The sequence below is a fragment of the Oryctolagus cuniculus genome, chromosome 1 (genome assembly GCF_964237555.1).
Source record: "Oryctolagus cuniculus chromosome 1, mOryCun1.1, whole genome shotgun sequence".
Classification (NCBI taxonomy): Eukaryota; Metazoa; Chordata; class Mammalia; order Lagomorpha; family Leporidae; genus Oryctolagus; species Oryctolagus cuniculus.
The window spans coordinates 197,832,950-197,860,441 of NC_091432.1; the positions used below are offsets into that span (position 1 = coordinate 197,832,950).

General features: G+C 44.1%; 1 protein-coding gene across 2 annotated transcripts in view; it reads right to left on the bottom strand.

The window, feature by feature from the left end:
* Positions 1-602: 602 nt before the first annotated feature.
* LOC100347365 (protein SPATA31F1) overlaps positions 603-27,492 on the bottom strand; it is a 100,018-nt gene continuing 73,128 nt past the window's right edge. The window contains exons 2-5 of one of the 2 annotated variants that reach the window (XM_051844409.2): positions 10,533-10,610; positions 6,502-6,547; positions 5,928-5,988; positions 603-4,532 (exon numbers count right to left, since the gene is read on the bottom strand). In XM_051844409.2, coding sequence (XP_051700369.2) covers positions 719-4,532; positions 5,928-5,935 — 3,822 coding nt within the window. In that variant the 5' untranslated portion in view covers positions 5,936-5,988; positions 6,502-6,547; positions 10,533-10,610 and the 3' untranslated portion in view covers positions 603-718. Of the gene's footprint in view, positions 4,533-5,927; positions 5,989-6,501; positions 6,548-7,522; positions 10,446-10,532; positions 10,611-27,492 lie in introns of those variants that run through there. The other variant, XM_008271775.4, reaches the window with a different exon arrangement.

The window sequence follows — 27,492 nt, forward strand, 5'->3', positions numbered from 1 at the left end:
TTCATTGTTCAACTTACTGCCGTTTATCACACTAATGGAAAACAAACACCACTTTGGTGTTTGCTGGCTTCTCCAAAGCACTTGGATTTTGGGTTTGTCTTCTAGCTATAGGTTTGTTTTAGTGTCAAGAAAAATAAATTTGCTCCCGTATCATGTCCTGGTCAAGAGCCTGTCAGTTTTTGTCCTAGGTACACAGACCTCCAAATACATGCTCATTTTCTTTACCTCTCCCTTGGAGTGGGGCCATTCCATTTCCTACTGTGGTCTTTCTTCCAGGAGGCATTAATTCCATACAGCTGAAAGCAGTATGGCAGTAGGCTGCAGCAGGCTCCTAGAAGGGTTTTCCTAAAGATCTTCCCCGTACCAGCAGGGAACATACAGGATGGAGTCTATCATTTTGTTTGGACATCTGTAAAATTACCTGTGTGTTATGGTTAAACACAAAAGAATCCCCCTCTAGAAGAGGTCACTATGAAAGTTATCAAAAATGACCCTTTTGAGCTGTGGGTTGAAGCTTTTCTCTAGGTGGGAAGGACTTTACAGCCTTTCTCGAGCATTCCCTTAGCAAAATACAGTGGAGACAAGGAGGAGACAGACAACCCTTGGCTTAGAGACATAGAGTATATTTTGGGTGGGGTTCTGCCCACCTGTGCCTTAATGGAAATGACAATAGCAGTCCTCCTCAAGGGATGTGGGGATTGGGGGCACCTATAGGTTCTTACTCCTTGTCTTCATGGGCAGACCAGTGTTTTGGTCTGAGGTAGGGCTGGGAGCTAAGAGTGTTCCCTGGTTGGGTGGCACGGGCCATTCGAGGACAGTGCCGAGGGCAGTGGCGGGGAAGGGCCGGGACTGAGGCAGAGCCCTGGTGTTGGGAGCGGAGCCGGAGCTTAGCGTCTGGGGAATGGGAAACCCTCAGGAAAGCCGAGCCCCCCAGCTTCTCCGTGGGGCATGACTGGGCCTTGGGGTGTCCTGCTGGCTTGTCCGTCTTAGTTCTCCTCTTGGGGCTTCTGGCTGGAGCCAGGCTCTTCTCAACATTCTCTTTTCTGCTTTTGGCCACTTTCTCAGCTGCAGAAAATGTGGATTCCAAACACCCTTTGCCTTTCGTCTTGGAGTTAAAAAAATACAGAAAGGATTTCATCTTATTTAACAAGCTGGCCTCTGGAGAGCTGGGCCTCTTGTGCGGGTGGGCTGGCTTCCCCTGCCCCTCAAAAAGCAGACTTAGCCACGTGTGGCCCTGCCAAGCTTTACCCTGAATTCGTTGGCCTCGGAGAGGCTGGCCGTGGGAAGCCTGCGCCAGCACAGGCTGGGCATTCTCAAGAGTCCTTGCTGGTTTGAGAACAACATTTAGCTTGGTGTGACTAGCTTGCAGGCCATCCTCTGATGCCTTCCCCCCAGAGACTCCTGGAGGCAGCTCTGGGGCCTTAAGCTGAGGGTGATTCTGGGGTCTGTGTTGACAGGGATCAGCAAAATGAAAGCTATGGCTCCGTCGCCAGGAGCCTCGAGGTGTCCTGTTCAGAGGCGTCCCTGCTGGCCTCTGGCCTTCAACAGAATGTCTTTCTTCTCTGGGTAAGGAGGGCCCAAGCCCTGCATCTCCTTCCCCATGGTCTCCTGCTCCTTTGAGTTTCCCTGAGTCCTCTCTCTTCTTAGGCATCATGGGGAGTGGGGCTGAGTCCTTGCTCTTGCCTAGGCTTTGGGGCTCAGAGCTCCAGGATTCCTCCAGGCTGGGGTTGTTCTCACTGGCCTCCACCTGAACACAAAGCACCTGGGTCTCCGTCGTGTCCCCGCTGGGCTGTGAGATCCTGGAAGCCCAGTGGGCAGAACCGTGAGGCGCTTCTTTGAAAGTAGGTTGCTTTTGGTTCTGCTGCATTGCCTTCAACTCAGTGGCCAGCTGCTCCTTAAAGAGGACCCATTCTGGTTCTAGGACAGGAAGAGTGCCTGGTGGGATGGGTGGTTCCTGGAGCAACGCGTTTTCTTGGTTGTTGAGATTCCCAAGAGACTCTTGGAGGTACATGTTCTCTGGATTTGTGGCAGTTTCTTCCCTGGACTCCCTCGCCCTGGCAGGAATTCCCAACTGTATCTCTAGGACCTTTTTTCTCAGGTGGAAGTTTAGTTTGGTCAAGATATGTGTCTTGATTGAGTAGGGGTTAGCAGGTTGTGGCTGGTTTTCTAGAAGCACCATCTCCATCATTTCTTCTTCCTGCTGTTCAATGTGGAGCTCCTCTGCAGTGTCTATACAAGTCTTGTTGTCATCTTGAAAGCATGGCTCAAGATCCAAACCTAGTTGTTGAAATGAAATCATCTGAGTCGGAGGCTCTGCTGGGATTTCGATAGGCCCAGAAACCACCTCTGTGATTATAGATTGGCTAGTGATGGCTGGGGACGTGGCCCTGGAGAGAGCCACATAATAAAGAGAAGGCAGCCCCGACAGGAAGGCCAGGTACTTGTGCCGTAAAGTTGTCTCCAGTTTCTCAATGACTTCCTCAGACAGGGCTTGGGGCAGCTTACGACGTCTGGGAACAGGCCGTGGTAGGGCCTGTTGCTGTGGCTCAAGCTCTATTGGCATCCAGGGTATGACTTCGTGATGTGGGTCAAGGTCAGTTGCTTCCTGCAGCTCCAGGGGCTGGACTTCTGGAATGCAGGAAAAGGGAACCACTGCCAGGCCCCCAGGAATCCTGCAGTTCCAGGAGCTATAGACACGCGCAGGAACCTTGCCCTGTTGGATCTGTGCACATTTGGAGTTGATGTGGCTGTGCAATATTGCCTTGGCCTGGGTGAACAAGTGTGGCATGGGGATTAATACTGGGGTCACAATGGGTGAGAGCAGGTCACTGGCCCTGTTGGTGTCTAGGGCTATGGTCTGGGGTGCACTCTCATCGGGTAGATCTTCGCTGCTCCAGGCCAGCGCCTGCTGGTCAGTGGAGGAAAGGAGTAATTGGTTGGACTGCTGGATCTTCTGGGGCAGACCCCAGCGGTGGTGAATCAGCTGCTTCTGGAGATGGAATTCCAACATTCTCCGGGCATTTTCTGGGAAGAAGAGCAGTTCCCTGGTGAGGACTGAGACAGGCTTTGCCGACCAGCAAGTTTTCAGAGGCTCTGGAGAGTGGGCTTTGTCACAGGACTCATACTGCTTGGGGCTCTGGGCATGCTGAGATTTCCAGAAGGCAGCTGGTAAGCCCCACTGAAGCTGGAGTTGCCTCTGCAGCAGGTGCCATTCCAAGGTTTCATACTCAGCCAGAGTCAGAAATGGGACGTTGAACTGAGCTTGTTGATGGTCAGATGGAGCCACCCAATTTGGGGAAGGTGGGGAAGAGGGTGCACATGACTGGGGTGGAGTTTTTGGCATCAGAGGGAGGAGAGAAAACTCCTTGAGGAGAAAAGGATCCTTCAAGGAGGGCTTAGACATGTTTTCATTCTCAGAGAGGCCTTGAGAACCCAAGAAAGTGGCAACCAGAGACTCACTATGCAGGGAAGGGAGGCCACAGAATAGTTGGCTGTATTTCTCTTGCAGGTGGACTCCTGAAACATTATCCTGTTCACCAAGGAATGGATGGAAGCCACTTGGATCTTTAGTTTCTGGAGAGGCTAATGCAAAGGCCATAGGGTGTGGAAATTGGTGGGAGTGTTGCCTTTGTTCTGGGTCCATTATGGACCATTCAGAAACCCAGAATGTCTGGGTAGGCTGGCCAGCCATACATGAACACCAGGCCTGGTGGCAAATAGTTCCAAAACCATTAACAGAGACCTGAGATGTATTATTCAGGATGAAAGAAACTGGTTCATTATTTTCAGGCTGGTAATTCACTGGTGGATTTGGCATAAGTTGCCGAAGAGACTCCTCCACACGTCTAGGGAGCCCCCATCTCTGAAAATGCATCCACTTTTTCACATGTATCTCAAGAAGCCTTAGGGATTCAGGACTAAGGAATGGCAGGTAGGCATGGGGTACCATTTGCAAGGCCATGGGATGTATCAGGGTTGTGATCTCTGGATTTAGGGTCATTAAAGAGACCTGGGAATTCAAAGGCTGCAGAGTTTGACAATCATGGACTTGGGTGGAAATAATCTCCACTATCTCCTGCTGGTTCTCTGGAACTCTAGTTTCCTCCAGCACTGAAGAAGCCATAGTCTCTGGGCCCAAGATCATCTCTGGCACTTGAAATTCCTGCTCTAGCTGGAGGTAATCAGCCCAGTATTCTTGGATGCTGGCTGCACTGGTTGATTGGACAGCTGACTGGGTTAAGTATTTGGCCTCTGTTGCTTGTGCCAGTTTGGGGGCTACCAATGCTGGTGGTGAGAGCTCTTCAGAGTGATCAGAATGAATCTCCAGACTCTGCTCAAAAGATACACTAGATATTGACAGAATCTCCAAACAAGAAGAACCCTGCGATGTCCCTGATAGAGTGGCAGAAACCTGGTTACTCTCCCCAGCCAGTAACTGGTGAATTTCCAGAGCCAGGGCATTGCAGGTTTGGCAGCAAGGGTCTTCACACAGGAGCCGCCTCACACTTCGATCCCCAGGAAGCCAGCCCTGGCTAGGAAAGGGAACACAACAATCGTTAATGATGGAGTGAACTCTGCCTTTTTGGAAGAGTGTAACCTGTGGATTGGCATTGCTCTCTACTATTCCAGCAGGTCCTGAACCCTATACCCTCAGATGTCTACCCTTCTGCTTCTTTTCATAAGGAACTGCTACTAGGCAAGGTATGGTAGGCTAGACTGAGAGTCTAAGGCCTGCTGGGCAAGGTCTCAGAGAAGCCATGGGAGGCCAAGGTCCTCAGAGAATACTGGTAGGTGGACTCACTTTTCTACTGACCTTCTTGAGAAACTAAACTAGGAAAAAGGAATCAGGCAGAGAGCATATACAGTGATTTGCTGATGGGCCATCACCAGGAACATCACCAGGTAGAACCTGGATTAGTATAATTTTAGGTCAAGAAAGTCAGAGCCAACTGTTTGGTACATCTAAACTGGGAAACGAGGGCCTGTGGGAACTCTGCATTCTGGGAGTATTTGGTGTTCTTGCTGCTATAACCAGCATCTCTTGGGAACCAATCCTGTTCTCCACAGATCTTAAGGACTAGATAAGATGATAGACTCCTGTCTGAGGTCTGTCCTAGGAACTGGCTCCCTGAAGACAGAACCATAACAGGTAACAGCCAGACCTACATCCAGCCAGACTCAGGAGTCTTCCTTTGGAAGGGTGTGGTTATAAAGAGAATATGGCAATGATGATTTCTTAATATGCAAAATCCATTCTCTGGACTGAACGACTTGTCTCATGTCTGAGTGCAGTCCCCTGTAGCATCCTTTATGAATTATGCACTAGACAAATCCTGAGTTCCAGAATTTTTTTTTTGACAGGCAGAGTGGACAGTGAGAGAGAGAGAGACAGAGAGAAAGGTCTTCCTTTTGCCGTTGGTTCACCCTCCAATGGCTGCCGCGGCCGGCGCGCTGCGGCCGGCGCACCGCGCTGATCCGATGGCAGGAGCCAGGAGCCAGGTGCTTTTCCTGGTCTCCCATGGGGTACAGGGCCCAAGCACCTGGGCCATCCTCCACTGCACTCCCTGGCCACAGCAGAGGGCTGGTCTGGAAGAGGGGCAACCGGGACAGAATCCGGCGTCCCGACCGGGACTAGAACCCGGTGTGCCGGCGCCGCTAGGCGGAGGATTAGCCTAGTGAGCTGCGGCGCCGGCCTCCAGAACTACTTTCACCATAGAACTGAGTGCAATTGGGTGACACTTCCCTCCTGAGACATGTCAATTCTACTCTGCCCAGGCAACCTTCTCATTAGTGAACCAGCCTGCACTGTGTGTGTCTCCCACCCAGCCATTATCCCTCTCCTCATCTCTGCCCCAGGCCAAGCCAAGATATCATCACAGGCCAGACTCAAAGTTGGGAGACCAAAAAGAGCAGGAGATGGAGATCACCTTTTCATGACTGAGATCAGCTCCCGCGGCTTCTCAGCTTCTTCCTGGGAAAGTCTCCTAGCTGAGGAACCAGGAAAGAGTTTTATGGACCATGGGAGAGTGTCAGGGTTATCCCAGAGGAAGCTAGAGACCTATGACTCAACCAGAGCAGACTGAAATACCCAAATATCAGTGCTCTCAGGCATGTCCACGTACAATCTAATCACAACTTGTGTTGTGGGCCTTTGCCCTGTGAGTGAGGTGAGATCATTGCTATTATACCCATTTTATGGAGAACAAGACTGAGAGATGGTATGACTTCCACAGGATTGTAAAACTAGTAAATCAAACAGTTAAGGGCATCTGTTCTCCTTCCTCAATTCTTGATTCCCAGGGGAAAAACAGAGCATTGGGGAACATTCCCACGTTGTTATTTCCAACCCATGGAAGTCCTCTGTAGAAGTTGTCAGTTTGGTAAGTGGGAGCCTTCAGTGGTTAGAGCACTGACTCCTGGCACCAGGTGTCATGAAGGGACAGGAACCGTGGGTACTTCAGCCACAGTGGAAGGGAGTCAGAGGAGAGAGGAAGACTTTACCTCTTGATGCTGCATCTCTGGCCCTTTGCCTGACTTTTCGGTGACGCTTAAAGACAAAAACATTAGAATGTGAAGCTGGGGCACCATTTCTGTTTTCATGTCCTAGATGAGACAACACTCATATAATCACTTCCCACTCCCTTTCTATATCTCTATCTGTATTTTTAAAAATATATATTTATTTTTATTTGAAAGAGTTACCAAGAGAGACACAGATGCAGAGAGAAAGATTGATCTTCTATCTTTTGGTTCACTCCCTAGATGGCTGCAATGGTCACGGCTGAGCAAGGCCAAAGTCAGGAGCCAGGAGCTTCTTTCCAGTCTCCTATGTGGGTAGCAGGGGCCTAAATACTTGGCCATCTTCTGCTGCCTTTCCCAGGCACATTAGCAGGAAGCTGTATCAGAAGTGGAGCAGCCATGACACAAACCAGCACCCATAAGGGATACCAGCATTGCAGGCAGTGGCTTTACCCTCTACACCACAATGCCGGCCACTCTATCTGCATTTTAGATCTTGTCCTATGTTTCCTTTACTTACACTCCACCTTCTTTACCCTGACTTTCCCTTATCTACTTATTTATTATTCACCCTAGTCTCTTCAAAATTCTATACCTCCCATCCAATTCCCAGGATAAGTTCTGATAGAGACTAAGTGTTAAACAAAGGAATTAGTAGAAAACATTAATGGATATATGGTTCTAATAGTTGAAGAACCTGGTTTAATAAATGCCTTAAATAGCCACCAATCAGAGAAATCTCCCTTATTTGGAGGTCTCCTGATATCCAGTGAAATAGAGTTCATATCTAGGTGTCTATTCAAGCCAAACAGAGATGTTCTTGACTTTTCCATTTGAATGTACTACAGGGAAAGCCTGTGATGAATTACTTCCTAGACTCTAAGAACAAAGATTATATAAAAGAAACTGAAAGCATAGTATAAAAATTGGAAGGGAGTGATAGATTCTATGAAGAGACCTTGGGGCTTAAATAAGTTCAGTTGTGATCACAGTGTTTCCCTACCCGGCAGCAACTCCTTTTAGGTTCCAACTTCAGTCCACAGTAACTCCTTCTCAGTTGCCAGAGAATTAGGAAAATGAGTAAGATGGATCCATAGGTATATAAGCAATATCCAATGTCCTCCAGAACAAAAGTAGAGCTCAACATGGTCTAAACCTCATAAGCATGAGGAGACCAGCCATCTCTCTATCTAGGCGTTCAGAGTTCTAGTGTTTAACGGCTTCCAATGCCAGGCCTTGTCATGTCCGCCTCACAGAGGATAGAACCAGGCTCCCAGACTGCATCACAAAGCCCTCTTGTCTTGTAAGGCTGTGTCATAGGGAAGCTCATGTGGTGATTCGGTCTGTAGTTGAGGGTGTCTGGTTGTCTATAAGGGTTACAGAGCGTGGAGTGAAGGTGCCACACCCACAAGCAGTGCCTGCTTCCCACCTTCTTTTCACCCTGCACCCCCTACAGCAGCCCCATCAGGCTTCTCTCCTTTATAGCAACTGTCTTGTCACCTGTCCTCAGAAAGCAGTGCTTAGACACACCACTCACCTTTATGAGAGTAGCACACAGGAGTTGATGAAGGCAGGGCCTGGTAGTGATTTGCATATAGAAAGGTTTGGTTTTTTTTTCTGGCAATGAGTGATCATAAATCATTCAATCAAGAAGAAGGGAAATGGCTGATGTGGCAGGGAAAAGCCAAGGCCACTGTATCTATCCCATCTATGTAGCCTTATGGGTAGGAAGAGACTGTAAATACTGCCTTTCAGGGAGGAATATTCATGTGGTCCACTTCCAATACTCTGCCCTAGGCTTGGTTTTCCACAGCTTTTTATGCCCAGGTTATAGCATTCTGTCTACTTGGGGAGATTAATGCCTGCAGAGATGGATTATACTTCTCAGTACAGGTCACAAACTAGTTGCTGTTTCTGGTTGGATCTCTTGATCTCTGTGGGTATCTGTTTACCTATTGGATATTTGTTTGATCTGAATTTTGAGAATCTTTGAAATATGTTTGACCTAGATTTTGGAACCTTCAAAAGATGTTTTCCAAGTGAGCCACAGTATACTCTTATACAGTTATACTCTGCCCATGAAGTTACACAGTTATTATACCTGCTTCACTTTCATGGGTATGTGAAATTTCTCTAACAATCAGGATTTCTGAATATCCTTAAGAAGGTCTAGCCCCGGTGACAGTGGTCTCAATGTTACCAAAAGCTCAGTCTCTGGCCCTGGTGCTGAATCAAAATAATGAAGAACAGGTTTGAGGGTAAAGAAAGAGAAAGTTTCCTCTATCAATAGATGTGGAGATAACAGACTTTTCAGTCTCAAGAACTACTATCCGGCTTCGTGAGGACAGTGTGGATTTTTTTTTTAAGAAGCTACATGTGGGGGCCGGTGCTGTGGCACAGTAGGTTAATCCTCCTGCAGTGCCGGTATCCTGTATGGGTGCCGGTTCTAGTCCTGGCTGCTCTTCTTCCAATCCAGCTCTCTGCTATGGGCTGAGAAAGCAGTGGCAGTGGCCCAAGTGCTTGGGCCCCTGCACCCTTGTGGGAGACCCACAGGAGGCTTCTGGCTCCTGGCTTCGGATCAGCTTAGCTCCGGCCACTGAGACCATTTGGGGAGTGAACCAGTGGATGGAAGGCCTTTCTTTCTGTCTCTCCCTCTCAGTGTCTGTAACTTTACCACTCAAATAAAATAAAATCTTAAAAAAAAGCAGTTACAAGGGAGGTTGGCCTGCTGAGCCAACCTGACTTCTGATAACAGGATATCTCAGTGCAGTTCCTTGGGAATCTAGCTTGCTGGCCATGAGGAAGCAACAGAAGGATGCTTTGCAAAACCAAGCAGCTACAAAACATGATTTGCTGAAATTTGAAGGAGGCAGAGATTGTGTTAAGAGATTTCAGTGTTTGGTTAGTCAGGATGGAGCCCACTCTGCCCAAAGCCCATATTTACTGTGTCCTTACTTATTCATTCTCCTTTTCATTCTATTACAATAAATTCAAACTATCCATCATGCTGTCCAAGGAGAGTCAGATTACTTTGTAATTTCAGCTGACTTTCTCAAGGCTGGTTTCTAGAATTCACAAGCAAGCATTATTTATATGTTTAAGCAGACACCCTAGTTAGTCAAGGGCTCAGTAGTCATCAGAATATTAAAATGAAAAGAAAAGGTATTTGGTTCAGTTACATCATTGCCAAAAATTTTTTTCTGTGCTCAAAATCCAAGAGTCTATTTGCTCAGTCTTCCACCCCACTGGTGTGGTAGGAATTCATTGTGCTCATCCCTAATGTTGGTAGTGTCAAGGGTACAAAGGCTTTGAATTATGTTGCCTTCTTGCTCCCAAGACGTTGAAAAATCTAGTATCCAATATAAAAGCAATATACATGAACCGGTTGACTATTGTTTATAGCCCTTATCTATAATCCTAAGGAACAGTGATTTTTCTACTTATTACTGGTTGAATTCTTTATTTAGTGGAGGGTTAAAGTTATGATTAGAAAGTAAATTGAAAATTAGTCATCACAAAAATTAAAAGAAAAATAAGAAAGGGAGAGTGGGAGTGAGGGAGGTAGGATTGGAAGTATCATTATGTTCTTAAAACTGTATATATGAGGCCGGCGCCGCGGCTCACTAGGCTAATCCTCCGCCTAGCGGCGCCGGCACACCGGGTTCTAGTCCCGGTCAGGGCGCCGGATTCTGTCCCGGTTGTCCCCCTTCCAGGCCAGCTCTCTGCTGTGGCCAGAGAGTGCAGTGGAGGATGGCCCAAGTGCTTGGGCCCTGCACCCCATGGGAAAGCAGGAGAAGCACCTGGCTCCTGCCATCGGATCAGCGCGGTGCGCCGGCCACGGCAGCCATTGGAGGGTGAACCAACGGCAAAGGAAGACCTTTCTCTCTGTCTCTCTCTCTCACTGTCCACTCTGCCCGTCAAAAAAAAAAAAACAACTGTATATATGAATTACATATACATAAAATCTGTTCCCTTTATGTAAATAAATAAATAGCAAATAATTATGTACTCACTTTTGAGGTTGAGATCTAAAAAATAACCTTTCATAGGAGAGAATGCTGATAGGGGCTCCATGTGGTCAGAGAGAGTTCCTGGGAAGAACAACATTGGAGTTTCATCTAAAATTTCAAGTTTTGGCAAAAGTATTTTTTCCAGTGGAAGAGAAAAATTACTAAGACATGAAGAACACTGAGGAATGGACCACAGAGTTTATTTGGCAGTAATGAATGTTGTCTGCCTCTAGCAGAGGTACAGTAGGGTTGTGGTCTCTTGATGGAGGGCCTTTGCATTTGTTTTATTTCACTCATTAAGAATAATTGATTTTTAAAAACAGGCATACACATGCCTGATATGATTATTCAAAAGGTAGATGAAGATTTAATAAAGTATGTCTCCTCATCCTTGTCTCACATCTCCCATTTTTTTAAGACTTTATTTAGTAAATATAAATTTCCAAAGTACAGTTTATGGATTACAGTGGCTTCCCCACCCCCATAATTTCCCTCCTACCTGCACCCCTCCCATCTCCCGCTCACATTCCATTCACATCAAGATTCATTTTCAATTATCTTTATATACAGAAGATTTATTTAGTATATATTAAGTAAAGATTTCAACAGTTTGCACCCACACAGAACATAAAGTGTAAAATACTGTTTCAGTACTATTTATAGCATTAATTCACATTGGACAACACATTAAGGACAGAGATCCTACATGAGGAGTAAGTACACGGTGACTCCTGTTGTTGACAATGATTTGACACTCTTCCTTGAGTCTGTAACTCCTATAAGATTCTTGTGTATCTTTCCAAACTAGTCTAGAATAAGCAAAAAAAAAATTGTTTTCTTTCACAAGTGGAAGTATGACAGTTTTCTTTTTTTCCACCAAATAAGGAGCTTAACAAGTAAAAAGCAAAAAGACTCTAGTATAGCAGGAATATTGGCAAGGGCTAATACATAATAATTGAGTGGGAAAATGATCATTTCACCCATATACAGTAAATTTTAAAGTAATCACAAATCATTAAAGCTATAGTAGTGTAACCATTGGTTTGACAAAGGTATAAAACAAAGTTTTGCAAAACTATATCTGTAGCAATACTGATACACACAGGTATTTTTTCTTTCTTTTTTGTTTATTTGTTTTAATTTTAGCTCCCACATATAAGGGAGAACATCCAGTATTTGTTTTTCTGTGTCCAGCTTATTTCATTCAACATGAAGTCCTCCAGTTGCATCCATTTTGATGTAAATGGTGGAATTTCATTTTTTTTAGCTGAGTAATATTCCACCGTGTATATACACCACATTTTCTACATCTACTCATTTCATAATGGACACTTTGTGTTATTCCATATTTTGGCTATTGTGAACAGTGCTGCTATAAATATGGTGGTATAGGTAGGTATCTCTTTGGTACAACATGTTCTTGTCTCTTGGGTGGATACCCAATAGTGGGATTACTGGATCATATGGCAAGTCTATTTCAAGTTTTTAAAGAAATCTCCATACTGTTTTCCTCAGTGGCTGCACTAATTTACATTCCCACCAACAGTGTATATTGTTCCACTTTATGTCCTCACCAGCATTTCTTACTCTCTGTCTTTTGGATTTTAGCCATTCTGACAGGGGTGTGGTGATATTTCATTGTGGTCTTGATTTGCATTTCCCTAATAGCTAGTGATATTGATCATTTGTATTTCATATGAGAACTATCTATTGAGATCCTTTGCCCATTTCTTAACAGGGTTCGTTTTTTTTTGTTGTTGTTGAGTTTTTTAAGTTGATGACATATTCTGAATATTAATCCTTTGTCAGATAAGTGGCTTGCAAATATTTTTTCCCATTCTGTTGGATGTCTCTTCGCTCTACTGATCATTTCCTTTACTGTACAGAAGCTTCTGAGTTTGATATAATCACATTTGTTTAGTTTTGGTTTTGTTGGCTGAGTTTTGGAGGTCTTGTCCAAGAAGACATCCCCTACACCAATGTCTTGGAGTGTTTCCTCTATGTTTTCTTCCAGCAGCTTCATAGTCTCAGATCTTTTGTTTTTTTAAATTTTTAAAATTTATTTTTAAGGAATACAAATTTCATAAGTACAACTTTAGGAATATCGTTATTCTTCACACCATACCCACATTCCCACCTCTCTTCCTTCTCCTTCTCCCCTTCCCAGTCCCATTCTCCATTAAGATTCATTTTCTTTTCTTAAAATCTCTTCCAATTTAATATCAATTTACATACACACATGAGCCATACATACATTTTTGGGTATAACTGACTGCAAAGCAACATAGCCTTCTCAAAAGTTATTTTCATATCAACTATACTCTTTTATTTATTTTTTAGGAATACAAATTTCATAAGTACAACTTTAGGAATATAGTTATTCTTCCCCCCATACTAGCCCTCCCACCCACACTCCCACTCCTGCTCCTCCTCACTTTCTCCTTGCCAGTCCTATTCTCCATTAAGATTAATTTTCAATTACCTTTGTACACAGAAGACCAACTCTATACTAAGTAAAGATTTCAACAATTTGCACACACACACACACACACACACACAACTAATTTTAGAGCTAACTCTCATAATATAACTCATTAAGGACAGAGGTCCTACATGGAGAGTTAGTGCACAGTGATTCCTGTTGTTAATTTAACAATTAACTCTCTTATGTATGATGTCAGTGACCACCTGAGGCTATTGACGTGAGTTGCCTAGAAGACTTTTGAGTCCACAAACTGTCAGTATTTGGACAAGGCCACAAGAAAAGTGGAAGTTCTCTCCTTCTTTAAAGAATACATCCTTCGTTGATGGCCACTAATTTCCGCTGGGGTCTCACTCAAGAGATCCTTCATATAGAACATTTTTTTTTGCCATAGTGTCTTGGCTTTCCACGCCTGAAATGCTCTCATGGGCTTTTCAGCTAGACCAGGGTGACTTAAGGGCTGATTCTGAGGTCAAAGTGTTACTTAAAGCAATTGTCATTCTATGAGTCTGCTGTGTGGACTGCTTCCCATGTTGTTACATTCTCTCCTTTTTAATTCTATCTATTATCATTACCAGGCACTTCTTCATATTTATATGATCAATTTAGCACTTAATACTGTCTATGTGTTCACTTTACACTTAATATGATCATTTTAACAATTAAGATGGCATTCTTACCATCAAGCTTAATGGGATTTGGAGTCCCATGACAAGTTTTTAAACTGTACTCTTAGAAGTAAGTCCATAGGAATGTATACAGAACTATACAGCTTTACAAACTTCTTCCTCCCTCTCTTATTCCCTTTATTTATTACTGAGATCTATTTTCAGTTGACTTTATACATATATGATTAACTCAATGTTAAGTAAAGAATTCAACAAATAGTATAAAAATTAAAAAAAAAAAACCTGTTCCTCGATAGTCAAGACACAGGCAGCTCAAGTCATTCCTTCTTGAAGTGTCAATTTCACTTCTACTGATTTCATTTTAGGTGCTCAATTAGTTCTCACAGATCAGGGAGAACATATGGTATTTGTCCCTTTGGAACTGGCTGATTTCACTAAGTATGATGTTTTCCAGATTCATCCATCTTGTTGCAAATGACCAGATTTCAAAAATTTTTTCCACTGTGTAGTATTCCATAGTGTACGTATCCCATAATTTCTTTATCTAGTCTTTGGGAAAATCCCCAAGAGTGGGATTGCTGGGTCATATGGTAAATCTGTATTCAGATTTTTGAGGTATCTCCACACTGTCTTCCATGGTGGCTTTACCAGTTTACATTCCCACCAACAGTGAAGATTAGGATACCTTTTCCCCCACATCCTTGATAGCATTTGTCGTTTGTTGATTTCTGCATGAAAGCCATTCTAACTGGGGTGAGATGAAACCTCATTGTAATTTTGATTTGCATTGCCTTGACAGATATGATTGTGAACATTTTTCCATGTGTTTGTTGGTCATTTGAATTCCTCTTTTGAAAAATGTCTGTTTAAGTCCTTTGCCCATCTCTTAACTGTGTTTTTTTTTTTTTTTTTTTTTTTTTTTTTTTTTTTTTTTGGTGGAGCTTCTTGATTTCTTTGTATATTCTGGTATTGATCCTTCATCAGTTGCATAGTTTGCAAATAATTTCTCCCATTCTGTCAGTTGCCTCTTCACTTTTCCGAGTGTTTCTTTCACCATACAGAAACTTGTCAATTTGATGTAATCCGATTTGTTAAATTTGGCTTTGACTGCATGTGCTTCTGGAGTCTTTTTCAAGAACTCATTGCCTGTGCCAATGTCTTGCAGGGTTTCATCAATGTTCTCTAATAATTTGATGGTGTGGGGTCATAGGTTTAGATCTTTAATCCATGTTGAGTGGATTTTTGTGTAAGGTGTAAAGTAGGGGTCTTGCTTCATACTTCTGCATGTGGAAATCGAGTTTTCCCCACACCATTTGTTGAAGCAACTGTCCTTCCTCCAGGGATTAGCTTTAGCTCCTTGGTCAAATATAAGTTGGTTGTAGATGTTTGGATTGATTTCTGGTGTTTCTATTCTGTTCCATTCGTCTGTCCATCTATTTTTGTACCAATACCAGGCTGTTTTTATTACAACTGCCTTGTAGTATGTCTTGAAATCTGGTATCATGATGCCTCTGGCTTTGTTTTTGTTGTGTAAGATTGCTTTAGCTATTCAAGGTTTCCTGTGCCTCTATATGAATTTCAGCATCATTTTTTTCTAGATCTGAGAAGAATGTCTTTGGTATTTTGATTGGTATCACATTGAATCTGTAAATTGCTTTCAGAAGAATGGACATTTTGATGATATGGATTCTTCCAATCCATGAACATGGAAAATTCTTCCATTTTTTGAGTCTTCTTCTATTTATTTCTTTAATGTTTCTTTAATGTTTTGTAATTCTCATCATAGAGATCTTTGACATCCTTGGTTAATTTATTCCAAGATATTTGATTTTTTGGTAGCTATTGTGAATGGGATTGATCTTAGAAGATCTTTCTTAGCCATGGTATTGTCTGTGTATACAAATGCTATTGATTTTTGTGTATTGACTTTATATCCTGCTACTTTACCAAACTCTTCTATGAATTCTGATAGTGTCTTAGTGGAGTCTTTTGGATCTCCTATTTATAGAATCATGTCATCCACAAATAGGGATAGTTTGGCTTCCTCCTTTCCAATTTGTATACCTTTGATTTCTTTTTCTTGCCTAATGACTCTGGCTAAAACTTCCAGAGTATATTGAATAGCAGTGATAATAGTGGGCATCCTTGTCTAGTACTGGATTTCAGTGGGAATGCTTCCAACTTTTCCCCATTCAATATGATGCTGGCTGTGGGTTTGTCATAAATTGCCTTGATTGTGTTGAAGAATGTTCCTTCTATACCCAATTTGCTTAGTTTTCATCATGAAAGGGTGTTATATTTTATCAAATGCTTTCTCTGCATCTATTAAGATAAGTTTTTGTCTTGCAGTTTGTCAATGTGATGTTTCACATTGATTGATTTGTGAATGTTGAACTATCCCTGCATACCAGGGATAAATCCCACTTGGTCTGGGTAGATGATCTTTCTGATGTATTGCTGGATTCCATTGGCTAGAATTTTGTTGATAATTTTTGCATCTGTGTTCATCAGGGAAATTGGTGTATAATTCTCTTTCTCTGTTGCATCTTTTTCAGGTTTAGGAATTAAGGTGATGCTGGCTTCATAGAAAGAATTTGGGAGGATTCCCTTCCTTTCAATTGTTTTGAATAACTTGAGAAGAATTGTAGTTAGTTCTTTAAATGTCTGATAGAATTCAGCAGTGAAGCCATCGGTCCTGGGCTTTTCTTTATGGGGAGGGCCTTTATTACTGATTTAATTTCCATCTTCGTTATGTGTCTGTTTAGGTTTTCTATGTCTTCGTGGCTCAATTTAGGTAGGTTGTATGTGTCCAGGAGAAGGAAAGAGGTGTTCCATCCACTGGTTCACTCCCCAGATGGCCACAATGGTCGGAGCTGCACCTATCCAAAGCCTGGAGCCAGGAGCTTCTTCTGGGTCTCCCACATGGATGCAGGGGCCCAAGGACTTGGGTCTTCTTGTATGGCTTTCCCAAGCCATAGCAGAGAGCTGGATCATAAGTTGAGCAGCCGAGTCTTGAACCAGTCCGTTTGGGAAACTGACACTGCAGGCAGCAGCTTTACCCACTATGTCACAGTGCTAGCCCCCTGTGCTTTGTCTTCTAAGTCCGATATGCTTTCTTCTGCTTCACCAATTCTGTTTTTAAGGCTTTCCACTGCATTCTTTATTTGTCTTCATTTCATTTTGATTTCTCTTTATGATCTCAATTTCATGGGAGAAATTTTCTTTCATGTCTTGTACGGATTTCAGTAGTTCGTGCATTTGTTTCTGATTACTTCTATGAAATCTTATGATCAGTGTTTTGAATTTGATTTCTTCCATCTCATCATCTTCACAATCTCACATTCATGTTGTGTTCTTTTGGGGGCATCATGTTGTCTTCCTTATTCTTGTTTCTTGAATTGGTGTGTTTGTTGTTCAGCATTTGTGGAGATACTTGTTGGTTTCTTTGTATTTTTCTGTGGCGGCTTTTATCTTTGTGCTATACCTCTGTAAATAAGTGGAGTGTCTGCTTTCAGTGAATATCTAAAGGCTTGAAGTGGGTGTGGCCAGGGAGTTCTGTTCAGTGAAGGGCACGTCTAAGGTGACACATCCTGGTTTGGCGTGGTAAATCTCCTCAATTTTTTTTTCTTTTTAAAATCAGAGGTGAGTTTATTCTGCTCAGCTGAGCTCCTCTCCTCAAATGAGACCAGTGCCTGAGCACTAGCGCTAGTGAGTATATTTCTCTGTTCTACCCCAGGGATCAGACAAAGGATCTGCACAGTCCTCAGTGTAAGTTCAGATTCCCCAGCAATGCCCCTCACTAAGTAACAGGAAGCCCTGAGCATATGGTCTCCCACAGTGACTGCCCTAAGTCCCCGCCACACCATGAGTCCTCCCACACACCCTGTTTTTTTCACATTCCCGGCACAGAAGCCTCCCACAGTCACAAGCTCCAAGCCCCCTGTTAGTTCTCCCCACCAGAGTTAGGATTCTCCACTAGGCTGGTTGCTGGGCATGGATACGAGCTTGCACAGTTTTTACATATGTTCAAGATGGTACCCACTCTATCAACTTGTTACAGGATGCCACTGTAAAATGATCAGGGAGAGAGAAACATGTCCCTCCTATTTTTTTCCCTCTTCTAGTTTGGGAGGTACAGTTTCCCCCATGGGGCTCCAAGCCGGGTTCCATCTAGGCTCCTCCTGCAGCTTTAATGCCAGTGTCTTGGGCTGCTGTGGTCTGGGCTCACTTCACTTTCCAGTGCTGGTGTGTAGGCTCTCGGCTGCTGGAGTCCTGAGCTGTGGATGTCCACACCCTTCACGTAGGTCCACCGTGTCCCTCTAATTTCTGTAGAGTTTCCTCTGCCATTTTCTCCCTAACTTCCCTGACACCGCACTCTCTCCACTTTTTTTTTAAACTATCTTCTCCTGGATTAAAGCAGTAAGTGCCCTCCCTACTTCACCATCTTGGAACTCCCCTCTCAGGTCTTAAATTTAGATCTTTGATCTGTCTTGAGTTGATTTTCATAGGTGATGAGAGGTATGGATCTAATTTCATTGTTCTACATGTATCCATCCAGTTTTGCCAGCACCATGATGATTTTCTTATTTAATTTAATAAAATAAACATGTCTTGAACATATAATTTTCTTCAATGGCTGTAATGTCTTCCTTGAAATGGATAAAACACAGTTAATTTTCAGTCCCCATTCATGAATATTTAGTTATTTAGTCTTTTTTTCTGACTACTAATAAGAATATAAAATTCTTCATATACATGTAAGGGGGTATATGTGGGAAAAATTCCTATGAGCAAGATTGTTGGGTCAAAGGGTGTATACATTTTCAGTGTCTTATATACCCTAATTATCTTCTAGTTATATAACTTCACACTCTCCAAAAATGTTTTAAGATTGCCTCTATTCCATTTTGGTGAACACTTGGGTTGTTTCCACCTTTTGGCTGTTGTGAATAATGCTCCAATTATCACTGATATTCAAGTATCTGTCCAAATCTCTGTCAATTGGAATTAGAGCTCATTAAAAAATAAGAGTGGGAATAAGAGAGGGAGGAGGAAGTTTGTAACTGTAAAGCTGTATAATTCTGCGTATATTCCTACCAACTTACTTCTTTTTTTTAAAGATTTATTTATTTATTTGAAAGAGTTACTTTTTAAAAAGGATTTATTTACTTACTTGAAAGTCAGAGTTACACACAGAGAGGAGAGGCAGAGAGAGAGAGCAAGAGTGAGCGAGAGAGGGGGAGAGAGAGAGAGAGGTTTTCCATTCCACTGGTTCGCTCCCCAGATGGCCACAATGGCTGGAGCTGTGCAATCCGAAGCCAGGAGCCAGAAGCTTCTGCCAGGTCTCCCACGTAGGTGCAGGGGCCCAAGCACTTGGGCGATCTTCTGCTGCTTTTCCAGGCCATAGCAGACAGCTGGATTGGAAGTAGAGCAGCCGGGACTCAAACTTTCACCCATATGGGGTGCTGGCACTGCAAGCAGCAGCTTTACTCACTGTGCCACAGTGCTGGCCCCCTTAATGTGCTTTTTTTTTTTTAGGTTTATTTATTTATTTGAAAGCGTTACACAGAGAGAAGGAAAGGCAGAGAGAAAGAGGTCTTCCATCCACAGGTTCAATCCTCAGTTGGCCACGATGGCCGGAGCTGTGCTGATCCAAAGCCAGGAGCCAGGAGCTTCTTATGGGTCTCCCACGTGGGTGCAGGGGCCCAAGCACTTGGGCCATCTTCTACTGCTTTCCCAGGCCATAGTAGAGAGCTGTTTCGGAAGAGAAGCAGCCAGGACATGAATCAGCGGCCATATGGGATTTCGGTGATGCAGGTGGAGGCTTAGCCTATTATGCTACAGCACTGGCCCTTTCTGAAATTTTTTTTTTTTTTTTACAGGCAGAGTGGATAGTGAGAGAGAGAGAGAGAGAGAGAGAGAGAGAAAGGTCTTCCTTTTGCCGTTGGTTCACCCTCCAATGGCTGCCGTGGCCGGCGCGCTGCGGCCAGCGCACTGCGCCTATCCGAAGGCAGGAGCCAGGAGCCAGGTGCTTCTCCTGGTCTCCCATGGGGTGCGGGGCCCAAGCACTTGGGCCATCCTCCACTGCACTCCCAGGCCACAGCAGAGAGCTGGCCTGGAGGAGGGGCAACCGGGACAGAATCTGGTGTCCCGACCGGGACTAGAACCTGGTGTGCCGGCGCCGCTAGGCAGAGGATTAGCCTATTGAGCTGCAGCGCTCGCCCTGAATATTTTTGATCCACATTTGGCTGAATCTACAGTTGAAGAATCCATGAATAAAAGCTTCAAGGAAATATAGAGATACAATTCAACAGATCAAGAAGACAATAAATAATCAAAACTAGAAATTTAATAAATGAAAATGATTTTAAAAATCAAACAAATCTGGAGTTTAAAACTGCAGTGAACAGGGGCTGGTGATGTGGCATAGCAGGCTAAGCCTCTGCCAGCAGCTCTAGCATCCCATATAGGTGCCAGTTCCTGTCCTGGCAGCTCCTCTTCTGATCTAGCTCCCTCCTTATGGCCTGGGAAAGCAGTAGAAGATGGCTCAGGTGCTTGGGCCTCTGCACCCACAAGAGACCCGGAAGAAGCTTCTGGCTCCTGGCTTCATATCGGCCCCACTCCCGATGTTGTGGTCATCTGGGGAGTGAACCAGTGGATAGAAGACCTTTCTTTCTGTCTCAACCTCTCTCTGTAACTCTACCTCTCAAATAAATAAAAATCTTTTTAAAAAATGAACAAAATGCACAAATGTCATAAAGAGCATCACCAGTATAATTGATCAAGCAAAAGAAAGAATTCATGAGCTCAGAGACAGGTTACTTAAAAATATGTCATCAGAGGGGAAAAAAGAATGACAGGGATGGAGACAGTTTATGGGATTTACAGGACAGCATCAAAAGAACAAAAGAACAAACATGCAAGTTACGGTAGTTAAAAAAAAAAAAGACAGAGAGAGAGAGATAATGAGGTGGAAAATGTATTTAAAGAAACAATAAGAAAACATTTTCCAAATCGAGGGAAAGGTATAAATGTCCATGTGTAGGGAAGTCAAAGTTCTCCAATTAGATTCAATCTAAATAAGACTATATCCAGAAACATTAAAATAAAACCACCACACATCAAAGACAAAGATAAAATCCTGAAAGCAGCAAGAGAAAAGAAGCATATTACATATTAGGGAGTTTCAGTAACATTAGCAGCAGAATTCTCAGCAGAAACGTTATAGGATAAGAGAGAGGGGGATGATATATTCAGAGTACTGAGGAAAAAAATAAACCTGAAAATCAAGAATATTTTACTCAACAATCTGTGCTTCAGAAATGGAGGAAAGATAAAGATTTTCCTGAACAGAAGCTGAGGCAGTTCATCGCTACTTGACCTGTCTTAGAGAGATCCTAAAGGGAGTTCTTCAAGTGGAAAGAAATGATGCTAATTAGTAACATGTGGGCATATGAAAACATAAAACTCATTGGTAAAAGCAAGATCAGTGAAATTTAGAACACTCTAATATACTGTAATGTAATATGTAAGTCACATATCTTTAGTATAAAGGTTATAAGACAAAAAATAAAGGTTATAAGGCAAAATGATGGCCGGTGCCGTGGCTCAATAGGCTAATCCTCCACCTTGCGACGCCGGCACACCGGGTTCTAGTCCCGGTCGGGGCGCCGGATTCTGTCCCGGTTGCCCCTCTTCTAGGCTAGCTCTCTGCTGTGGCCAAGGAGTGCAGTGGAGGATGGCCCAAGTGCTTGGGCCCTGCACCCCATGGGAAACCAGGATAAGCACCTGGCTCCTGCCATCGGATCAGCGTGGTGTGCGTGCGCAGCGGCCATTGGAGGGTGAACCAACGGCAAAGGAAGACCTTTTTCTCTGTCTCTTCACTGTCCACTCTGCCTGTCAAAAAAAAAAAAAGACAAAATGATTAGAAATAACAATTATTTTGGGGGCTCGTGCTGTGGTGTAGTGGGTAAAGACACTGCCTGTAGTGCCAGCATCCCATATGGGTGCCAGTTCGAGTCCCGGCTGCTCCACTTCCAATCCAGCTCTCTGCTATCGCCTGGGAAAGCAGTAGAAGATGGCTCAAGTCCATGGACCCCTCCTGCACCCATGTGGGAGACCCGGAAGAAGCTCCTGGCTCCTGGCTTCGGATCAGTGCAGCTCCAGCCGTTGCGGCCATCTGGGGAATGAACCAGCGGATGGAAGACCTCTCTTTGTCTCTGTCTCTCTCTGTAACTCTTCTAAATAAATAAAATAAATCTTAAAAAAAAAACATATACTGTGAGAGGTGGAGTAAAAGTTCTTTTTTCTGCGAAGTTGTTATCAGATTAAAATAGCCTGTTAGAACTATAACATGTTTGCTGTAAGCCTTATGGTAACCACGAAGCAAAAAAGGACTCAAAGCATACCACTAAAAAATTATCTAATCACAGTGAAAGATAAGAAGAAAAGATCAAAATATTTACAAAACAACCAGAAAACAGTTAACAAAACGGCAGTAATGAGTCCTTACTTTAAATAATTACCTTGAATGCAAATGGATTAAGTTCTCAAATGAAAAGATGGAGAATGAAACAATGTATTAAAAACAAAAAAACAAGACCCAATTATATGTTACCTATCATAGATCCACTTCACCTCTCAGGACACATGTAGATTGAAAATGAAAGGATGGTAAAAAAGATATTACACGCAAATGGAACCAAAAGAGAGCAAAGGTAGTTATACTCCTATATAAAATAGATTTTAAGTCAAAAAACTGAAAAAATGAGACAAAGGTCATTATACAGTGATAATTAGGTCAGGGAAAGGCATTTGGCCTGGTGGTTGAGACATCAGTTGAAACACCTGTGTCCCTTATCAAAGGCCCTTGCCTGAAGCGTCAGCAATATTTGGCTCCAATCCCTGACTTCCGTTTCCTGCCAATTTAGATGTCAGAGCCAGCCGAGATGGCTCAACTGATTGAGTTTCTGCCACCTACACCTACATGGGCAATCTGGATTGAATTCCTAGGTCCTAGCTTTAGCCCCTAGCCAGGTTAGGTCATTGTGGACACATAGGGGTAGTAAACCAGCAGATGGGAGTACTCATTAACTCTATCAAATAAATAAATACAAATTTAAAAATAGGTCAGATCATCAAGAGATATAAAAATTGTAAACACATAGTTGACTCTTGAGCAAACTTTGACTTTAAGATGACTTAAAGTTAACAGAATGTATACAGGTTATATGCAGATACTATACCATTTTAAGTAAGTATTCACGTACTTCGGTTTCTGTTAGTTTGGTGGAGGAAGAGGTTTCCTGGAACCATTTCCCCATAGAAACCAAGGAAAAACTCTACATAAATCTCTATTTCTTTTCTTTTTTTTTATTTGACAGGTAGAGTTATAGACAGTGAGAGACAGAGAGAAAGGTCTTCCTTCCGTTGGTTCACTCCCCTAATGGCTGCTATGGCCGGCACTGTGCCGATCCGAAGCCAGGAGCCGGGTACTTCCTCCCGGTCTCCCATGGGGTGCAGGGCCCAAGCACTTGGGCCATCCTCCACTGCCCTCCCGGGCCACAGCAGAGAGCTGGACTGGAAGAGGAGCAACCAGGACTAGTACCTGGCACCCCAACCAGGACTAGAACCCAGGGTGCCAGCGCCGCAGGCAGAGGATTAGCCAAGTGAGCCATGGCGCTGGCCAGAAAATCTCCATTTCTTCACTGCCAATTATTATTTTGTTCCTTTAATGTTGTTATTTTTCTGATCGTTCTTGATTCTTGTGTCCATGCATTAGTGTCTGCATATCTGAAGAAGAAGGAATTTATTCCAGTCTTTTTAGACCAGTTTTGTTTGAGAAATCCCTTCATAAGTCATCTTATGCAGAGATTCTACATAGGCCCTCTAGCATGGTCGATAGGCAGGCTTGATTATGGGGTCCTTGGGAAGACTGGCTTGGCTCCTAGATCCACAAGGTTGGGCCTGGAGCCTGAATTAACTGGAGTGAACTTGTTATTTGGGTCTACAAGGATGGGCCTGGAACCTGTACCTTCAGGGGCTAACCTGAAGCCTAGGTTTATAAGGGCTGATCTGGTACTTGGGTGGAGTCTGCAAAGGACTTGTTACCTAAGTACAGAGGGACTGGGTTGGTTCTGGGGAGGGCCTAGAGTCTGAATCCCTAGGAACAGACCTGTGTTCTGAGTGTATAGAGGCTAGTCTGTGCCTGTGTCTGTAAGGGTGATCTGGGAGCCTCAGAATCCAGTCTGGACCTGGGGTCTACTGGGGTGAGCCTGGAGCCTGGACATGGCTTCTTCTAGGGTCAAGTATAGAGAGCCTGGATCTGTTAGGGGCAAGCATGGAGGTTGGGTGTGCCCCATTAAAGCTAGGGCCTAGCAGGCTGGCCTGGAACCTGAACCCCCAGGGGTGGCCCTGGAACCTGGGTCCATGGGCATCAGTTCAGCACTGGGATCTACTAATCTGAACCTAAACAGAGTGTGAAACCAAGGAAAAACTCTACATAAATCTGTTGGAGTGTGAACTGAAGGGGCCAGCCTGGAGGGTGGGGCTGCTAGGACTGGCCTAACACTAGGCAGGCCTGGCACATACATCTGTGGGTGCTGGTCTAGTACATGAGGCCAATGGTGCTGATATGACGTGAGTTAGGTCTGAAACCTGGTGATATGTGGACTAACCAGACTTTGATCTGGGTCTGGTCTGGAATCCTTCAGTTTTTACGTATGTTTTCCTATAGTTCTCTTAAGGCAGTTTTTTAAAAAAAGATTTATTTATTTATTTGAAAGGCAGAGCCACAGAGACAGAGAAGGAGAGATACAGAGAGACAGACAGAGATCTTCCATCCATTGGTTCTCTCCCCAAATGGCTGCAACAACCAGGCCTAAAGCAGGTGCATTAGCAGGGAGCTGGATTGGAAGTGGAGCAGCTGGGGCCTGAACTGGTGCAGGCAGCGGCTTAACTGGCTGCACCACAGAGTTAGTCCCAAGACAGTTGTTTTAAAGTAATTACCATTAAATCTTTTTTTTTAAACTTTTATTTAGTAGATGTAAATTTCCAAAGTACAGTTTGTGGATTGCAATGGCTTTTTCCCCCCCATAACTTCCCTCCCACCCCCAACTCTCCCATCTCCCGCTCCCTCTCCCATTCCATTCACATCAAGATTCATTTTCAATTATCTTTATATACAGCAGATCAATTTAGAATATATTAAGTAAAGATTTCATCAGTTTGCCCCCACACAGAACACAAAATGCCAAATACTGTTTGAGCACTAGTCATATCATTAATTCACATTGAACTACACATTAAAGACAGAGATCCTACATGGGGAGTAAGTACACAGTGACTCCTGTTGTTGACTTAACAAATTGCCACTCTTGTTTAAGATGTCAGCAATCTTCCCAAGCTCTACTCATGAGTTGCCAAGGCCATGGAAGCCCCCTGAGATCACCGTCTTTGATCTTATTTTGACAAGGCCATAGTCAAAGTGGAAGTTCTCTCCTCCCTTCAGAGAAAGGTACCTCCTTCTTTGATGGCCTGTTCTTTCCACTGGGATCTCACTTGCAGAGATCTTTCATTTATGTCGCTCCCCCTCTTCGTGGAGGAACGACACTAAACCCTGCCTAGGTTTCCTATCCGAGTCACGGCACCATTATGTCGCTCCCCGTCTTTGTGGAGGAACGACACAGGACCCTGCGCTGTTCTTTTGTCTGATCGGCCCTCCCCGGGTTTGCTGCTGGTTCTTCCCGGGTTGGCTACCGACCCTTCCACCTCCGTGGAAGGGCGGTTCCCCCTGCCACTTTCCCCACTTCCGCGGGGGAGCGGCACACCACCGGCCAGCTCTCTCGGGGGCTGCTCAGGTGTTCCTTCAGATAGATGTTCCCGGTGCATGTTGTCTCTCTCCTCCTTTATAGTCCTCTTCCACCAATCCCAACTCTGCTACCCACACGCCGAGTACGCTGCTCTCCTCCAATCAGGAGCAGGATCAGCTCCTGCAGGTCATCACTCAAGTTGGCGAGAGGCAGCTGCGTAGAAGTTGTTATTCCCTTCTCAGTGCCATATTGTGGGAGAGCAGATGCATAGAATAAATCTTAATTCGAGTAACAGTCTAGTCCGAGTTGCTCCCCACAATTTAGGCCTTTTTTTTTTTTTTTTTTTTGGCCAGAGTGTCTTGGCTTTCCATGCCTAAAATACTCTCATGGGCTCTTCAACCAGATCCGAATGCCTTAAGGGCTGATTCTGAGGCCAGAGTGCTGTTTAGGACAACTGCCATTCTATGAGTCTGCTGTGTATCCTGCTTCCCATGTTGGATCATTCTCTCCCTTTTTTATTCTATCAGTTAGTATTAGCAGACACTAGTCTTGTTTATGTGATCCCTTTGACTCTTAGACCTATCATTATGGTCTATTGTGACCTGAAATTGATCATTACTATTAAATCTAATTCATGTGCTTTTTCAGGACAGTTCCTGACAATTTATTTTCCTCCTTAAAATGGAACATGCTTTCCTGTTACTTTTTATGTTCTTTATGAATTCTTTTTTTTTTTTTTTTTTGACAGGCAGAGTTAGACAGTGAGTGAGAGAGACAGAAAGGTCTTCCTTTTCTATTGGTTCACCCCCCAAATGGTCGCTGCGACCAGCACGCCTTGCCAATCCGAAGCCAGGAGCCAGGTGCTTCCTCTTGGTTTCCAATGCGGGTGCAGGGCCCAAGCACTTGGGCCATCCTGCACTGTACTCCCAGGCCACAGCAGAGAGCTGGACTGGAAGAGGAGAAACTGGGACAGAATCCGGTGCCCCGACCAGGACTAGAACCCGGGGTGCCGGCACTGTAGGTGGAGGATTAGCCAAGTGAGCCGCAGCGCCGGCCTCTTTATGAATTCTGTTAAAAATTGTGTATTTGAAAAGTCTGGCCGGTGCCGCGGCTCACTAGGCTAATCCTCCGCCTGCAGCGCTGGCACCCCGGTTCTAGTCCTGGTTGGGGCGCCGGATTCTGTCCCGGTTGCTCCTCTTCCAGTCCAGCTCTCTGTTTTGGCCTGGGAAGGCAGTGGAGGACGGCCCAGGGTCTTGGGCCCTGCACCCGCGTGGGAGACCAGGAGGAAGCACCTGGTTCCTGGCTTCGGATTGGCGCAGCACGCCGACCGTAGCGGCCACTTGGGGTGAACCAACAGAAAAAGGAAGACCTTTCTCTCTGTCTCTCTCTCTCTCTCACTGTCTAACTCTGCCTGTCAAAAAAAAAAAAAAAGAAAGAAAGAAAGAAAGAAAGAAAGAAAGAAAGAAAGAAAGAAAGAAAGAAAGAAAGAAAGAAAGAAAGAAAGAAAAAAAAGAGAACGAAAGAAAAGTCAACTACTTCTGTAGTCTTTGCATACTGGCTCTGTGACAAGGCAGCCTTTCAGTAATTAGGTGAACATTCTTTGAGTCTAGGGATTGGCTCAAAGTAAATGCTGAAGATTTTCTCAGGTCTTTTCTGAGCATGTAATTTGACTAGACCTGCGTGTGCCTTTTTCAGTCCTCTGTAAAGGTGGTTGCTTTTGAATATTTCATTCTCCCAACAAGTCTTATATAGCTTCTCTTTGGAGCCTTTGATGGCCTTGTTTAATCTATCTATCCATCATATCTTGCCCACAGGATCTCTAGAACTCTTGAAGCCTTCATGGTGGATCTTCCAGTTCTCTCCACCTGAGATCTAAGCTAGATGACTCAGAGACCAATCCCTAGGGCAGCCCCTACATCGATCAGAATGTTGCAAATAAGGTCTGTTCTGATCCCTTCATTTTGAGGGAGAGAATTAGGAGCAGAGCTGTTACTTCCTCCAGGCTAAGACTGTGCCACATAGGGAAAGAGGTAGTACAAGAG